This window comes from Pteropus alecto, unplaced genomic scaffold, assembly GCF_000325575.1.
Source record: "Pteropus alecto unplaced genomic scaffold, ASM32557v1 scaffold30, whole genome shotgun sequence".
Taxonomy (NCBI): domain Eukaryota; kingdom Metazoa; phylum Chordata; class Mammalia; order Chiroptera; family Pteropodidae; genus Pteropus; species Pteropus alecto.
This window is the reverse complement of record NW_006429782.1, coordinates 278,970-284,368: the sequence shown is the minus strand read 5'-3', so window position 1 is coordinate 284,368 and position 5,399 is coordinate 278,970. Positions and strand designations below refer to the sequence as shown.

General features: G+C 63.3%; 1 protein-coding gene across 1 annotated transcript in view; it reads right to left on the bottom strand.

The window, feature by feature from the left end:
* The window catches only part of LOC102898051 (myeloblastin), a 2,561-nt gene extending 1,678 nt beyond the window's left edge, over positions 1 to 883 (bottom strand). The window contains exons 1-3 of the mRNA XM_006904040.1: positions 817 to 883; positions 377 to 533; positions 82 to 223 (exon numbers count right to left, since the gene is read on the bottom strand). Coding sequence (XP_006904102.1) covers positions 82 to 223; positions 377 to 533; positions 817 to 883 — 366 coding nt within the window. The remainder of the gene's footprint in view (positions 1 to 81; positions 224 to 376; positions 534 to 816) is intronic.
* Between the last annotated feature and the right edge of the window lie 4,516 nt (positions 884 to 5,399).

The window sequence follows — 5,399 nt, the reverse complement described above, 5'->3', positions numbered from 1 at the left end:
CAATAGGCCCAGCCGGGCACAGGCACGGGCCTGGCACACCGCACCAGCCAGCCGGTGGCGGCCGATGGGGCGCCCACCCACCTCCAAGATCAGCACGTCGTTGAGCTTCTGTTCTGGGTCGTAGCTGTTGGTGAACTGGCGGACGGCGGAGAGCTTCTGCTGGCTGGGCTCCTCCTCCCGCAGGTTGTGGGCCCCGAGCACCACGTCCACCAAGGCGAGGGGTCTGGAGGGTCACGGCGCTCATCGCGGGCCCCCACATCCCATCCCCCCATCCTCCCCGGCAGCCTGAGGCTCAGGGCACAGCCACCTCGGTGACACCCCCCCAGACCTGGGGCAAGGCCACCCCCCCCCAGACCCGGGGCAGTGGGGCACGCACAAGTTCTGCAGGCAGTGGGCCGCGGTCAGCACAAATCTGGGGTGGATCAAGGTGCCCCCGCAGAAGTGGTTGCCTATCACCTGCAGTGACGCCATGTAGGGCCGCGAGTGTGGCTCGGCTTCCCGGCCCCCCACGATCTCGGCCGCCTGCGCTGCACCTGGGGACATGTGGCGTCAGCGGCCCTCCCCGCAGCCCCCTCCCCAGGAGGGCAGCTCTGGGCTTCGCCCATTTTACAGATGGGGAAACTGAGTCGAAGTCCCAGAGCTCCCCCTCGCTCCTTCCCTCCCCTGAGAGCACTCAGCCCACGCGTGTCCTGCCCAGGTCCTGCCTCAGTCTCCCCGTCTGCGCCAGGAGGGCGCTGGGCTGGTGTTGTGGGTGGACATTCCCCAGAGTCAGCAGCATGTGAACAGGTGGACAGGCGGACACGTGGCCCCACTCACCAGCCAGCAGCACGGCCAGCAGGACTGAGGCCAGGGCAGGGCTGGAGGGCCTGTGGCTTGGGGTCATGGTCGGGCAGGGCTCCGGTTCCCCTGCCGGCCACCCCCTCTTATAGCCCGACACTTGGAGGCCGTTGGGGTTGCCCCATGCCCGGGCTGAGCGCCCCACTTCCTCCTTCCATCTCTGTGGCCACCAAGAGCTGGGGGTTGAACCACACTCCAGGGGCATGCGGGAGGGACCGGCTCAGGGTCCCCCGGACAAGGGGCAGCATGACGCAGCCCTCGGAGGGGCACACACACCACGCTCCATGTTTCCCCATTGGGTCCCTGTGGCCCCAGCCAAGCAGGACGTGGCCGGCGTGTCCAAGCCCTGGGGTGAGTCCCAATCGTGGGGACCGAAAAAGGGACGGGAAAAGCAGGGGGCCACAGAGCCGTGTGCCCTCCTGAGACCTGCGAGTTCTCGCACCAGTGATTCTGCCCTGAGGGGCCACTGGGACAGGTCTGGGGACGTCAGCAGTGGTCACACTGGCATCGAGTGAGGGGGCCGGGGTGCTGCTCAGCCCCCACAGTGCCCAGGACGGCCCCACGGAGAGCGACCCGCCCGGACGTCCACGCCGCTGGGACTCGGTTAATTTGGGAAAAACCTGAGTTCCCTCCCTACTCACAGGAGACACCAGAATAAGTCCCCACGGTCACAGGGGACAAACCAAGGTGGCCCCCATGTCTGAGTCACCTCCTCCCCTCCCACTCAGGCTCCGTGGTTAACTGTGTGCAGCCTCCCAGGACCTCAGAGGCACCAGTGACAGCAGAGTCTCCTGGGACCCGTGGTAGCCCCCGCCCCCCCGGGGTTAAGGACCGGGGCGCTGGGGCCAGTGCAACTGGACGGACCCTGAGGACATGACACCCAGCGACAGGAGCCGGACACACGGCGCGTGACACGTCCAGAGCAGGCACGTCCACACACAGGAAGTGGACTCGGAGTTGGGGGGTGGGTGGGAGAATGTTCTGGAACTGGATAGAGGTCGTGGTTCCATAACAGGTACCACTTACGTGGGTGAGTCCTGTGGTTTACAAAGTATATTTCAATAAAGCTTTAACCAAAAGAGGAAAATGCAGGTGTGCCGGATGACTCACCCACCAAGGGGATCCTTCCTGCAGGGCGGGGGGCGGTCCAGAGGCCCCACAGGCCTGGGGCAGGCAGGAGAGTTCAGGGGGGCCTGCCTGGAGGTGGAGGCAGCGGGGGAGGGGGAGGGCGCCTGGCTGGTGTAAGCGGGGAGCGGGAGAAGGTGATTGTAACAGGCAGGGAGCCCTGTGGGCTGGGGGTCGGGCTGGCAGGTGGAGGGGAAGTTGGGGCTGGAAGCTGTGGCCTCGGCCCCTTCCCACTCCAGCTGTGGGTGGTGCAACCAGCAACGGCCACGAAGATGGGTCACTGGGACGTGAGCGCGGAGGCCGCGGGGGGCCTCAGCCCCTCCGGTCCCTGTCTTTCTCTCTGTCCCTTCTCTTCGAAAAAGAAAAACACTCTTTTCTTGACTGTGTCAGTGTGGGGGGCTCCAGGCTGGGGGAGCACGTGCTCTTGGGCCTCAGTTTCCTCATGTGAATGAGGAGCAGGCAGCGACTTGACCTAAGTCGCCACTGGGCCCCTGGGTGGGTCTGGGCGCCTGAGCCAGTGGCATCGCCCTGAGGCCCACGTCACAGCTCGGCAGAGCGCTGCCCCCTGGTGTGGCTGGGGGAGCGAGGCCGCCGGCGCCCCAAACGCAGATCCCCCTGCGGCTCGAACAGGCACAGTGTCTTCCTCACCTCATCCTTAACCTTCAATGTCTGCCCTCGCGTGGGCCAAGAATCTAAGGGACACATCAATGTCCCCCCACCACGGCTCCTGCCACCGGGATGACTGGAAAGCCTCACACATCCCCGCCCCTCGGCCCCCAAGAAAACTGACTGGTACTCCTGGGCTTCTGGGCGCCCCGCCTGCAGCCGAGAATGTCACACACGCACGCTGCTCTGCCCCCCGTGTCCCGTGAAGACCCCACAGGTCACTGAACGAGGCGCCTCCACCGTTACACAGCCGCGAAGTGCTTCCCCAGGTGGGTGAACCAGACTTCGTGCACTTTGTGGTCACCTCCTGGGGACGCTGGATCATTTTTAGGCTCTTTTCCTTCCAGCCACGTGGCAGGAACGATCCTTGTACCCTCATCCCCTGCATGGTGCAAAGTGACAGGTGGGGCAAAGCCAGGTGTGGCGCTGCCGTCTCAGAGGCGCAGATCCACCCTGCCAGGGGGACCCGGCTACCTGCCCACCCAGGCGGACGCCCAGTATTCTCAAAGGACTTTTGCACATCCCACAGGTCGAAAAAAAACGGGATCTTCAAGCGAGTTAGCTCCCGTTTGTCATATAATGAGTCCGTGTCTTCAAGATTCTATGGTCTTTTTCTTTGTGAACTGTTTACTTTTTTACACATGTTTACATTGCTGGGCTATGTTTCGTTCTTCTTGATTGTTGGGTGCTCTTTATATATTAAATTTACTATAATTCTATCAGTGACTACATACATTTAACTATACATAAACATGTAATGTGATATGTTACAAATAATGACATTGCTTAAATTTTTACGTTAATAAAACATTTAGTTTAATAAACGGTATTATGTAATACAGAGTTCTACTCCTGTATTATTTCCATGTAACTATTTCTGATTCACCGTTGCGGTTCGGTCCTCGGCGTGAGGCTCGCCAGCCTCGGCCGTGCAGGCGGCGCAGTCTCTGGCCAGTGTCCCGTGGGTGCCTTTCCGCTTTGCTGCACGGCATATTCTCAAGCCAAGTGAGAGGTGGCTAAGGGGGTCGGGCCCTCACAGACTGGGGCTCAGCACGCGCACTAGCTGAGCCTCCCCCGCTGAGCCTCGGAGCCGCTCCGGCCGGGTTCTCACGGCTGCCCACGGTTCTCGAGAGCGGCCAGCGGATCAGCGAGGGAGAGTAGGGTGCGAAAGTCACCAGCCTGACCTGCGCTGCCCGCAGCCCTCGGGCCCTCTCCGTCCACAGCCGTCGCCCCCGTCTCCAGATAAGGAGACCGAGACTCCCCAGGGCCCGCTTCCCCTCTCTGGGGTTCCCATTTCCCTCTCGAAGCCCCTCACCCCTCCCAGAGACCCCTCCCCTGCTCATCGGCCAAGCAACACCCTATGGATCCTGAGCTTTCTCCCTCTCTGCGACCCTTCCCGCCCTGAGCTCCCCCACCTCGCAGGCCCCTCTGTGCCCCCCCCAGGCCTTCCCCTAGCCCCAGGGCACCCTCTGGCCCCATAGCCCCCTTCTGGTGCGCCAGGCCCCCTCCTCACCAGTTCTTGGGAGCAGCTGGAGGTCATGGTCAGCACAAAGGTGGCCCAGGCCCCGTGCATCCCTTCTGGGACTGCTCAGGACTGGTCTGGCTGTGTGGCCTGGGCCCGGGGAGCAAAGACTGGGCCCCTGGTCCCTTCCACCTGTGCCTCTCCCCCTGTGGCTGGACCCCCAGTGGATATAGGGACTCCTGGCCTGGGCAGACACTCAGCAGCCTTGGAGGTTACCAGCAGGCCGGCCAGCAAGGCCAGGAGCCTGAGTGCCGGCATGGCAGGGCGGCTGTGGGTGGCCGTGGACGGGCACCCTCATACCCCGGGCCTCAGCTGGGAGGCGGCAGCACTTCCCACCCAGGCACAGAGCCAGACCCTCCCCATCTGTGCAATGGGGATACGAACAGCGTCCCCCCTTCGCATAGAGCTGGGGTGAGCATCACTGGGTTACTATGAGCAAGTTTCTGAGCAGCACCCGGCATGCTCTGCCCCTGGTGCCCGCTCTAACCTCTCCCACGGCTCCCTCGGGCCCCAGACTCAGACCTGGGCCCCCACCTGGGCGATGTGCCACCAGAGCCGGTCCCGCCCCATCCCCACCGCCGGAGGCTCCCCCATCCTGATATTTCTCCGGACCCTCTTCCGAGCCCTCCAGCTGTTAGGAGGGTCCCCCGGGAGGCACCCCAAAGTGATTGCCCCATTTCCCTCGCTCCCGAGGCTCCCAGAGTGCGGCCGTTTGTGGTCATCTTTCGACACCAGATTCCCAACGGCTGCCCAGGCCACCCCTCGGGCCGGGAAACCAAGGCTGGTCCAGCGCCAGGCCTGGGGAGGCGGGGCAGCAGCGCCGGGCGGCCTCGGCGGGAGCCCTTCTTAAACCCGATCCAGCGGCCACTGTCACTGGCAGCATCTTCTTTGGAAAACGTGGAGCTGAGTCTTTTGGGCCACAGCTGCGGGGGCGGGGGCGGGGGAGAGATGGAGCGTGAACGCTGAGACCAAAGGCGAGCTCCATAATGCAGCCCTCACCCCAGCTCTAACCAGCCGCAAGCATGGGGGGGACTCTTCAGGGGCAGGTATAAGGAGGTGATCAGGCGATGGTGAATAAATGAACCCAATACAATCCTGCCCTTGGGGGCCTGGCGACGTCGGTCGCTGGTTTAAGTTCCCTGGGCCTCAGTTTCCCCACTCGTCGTAAACCGAGGGCTCGGCCAGTCCCCACGCCGCAGGGCTGTGTGTGGAAATGCCGGTAAACATCAAGGGCTGCCTACTCCGCGCG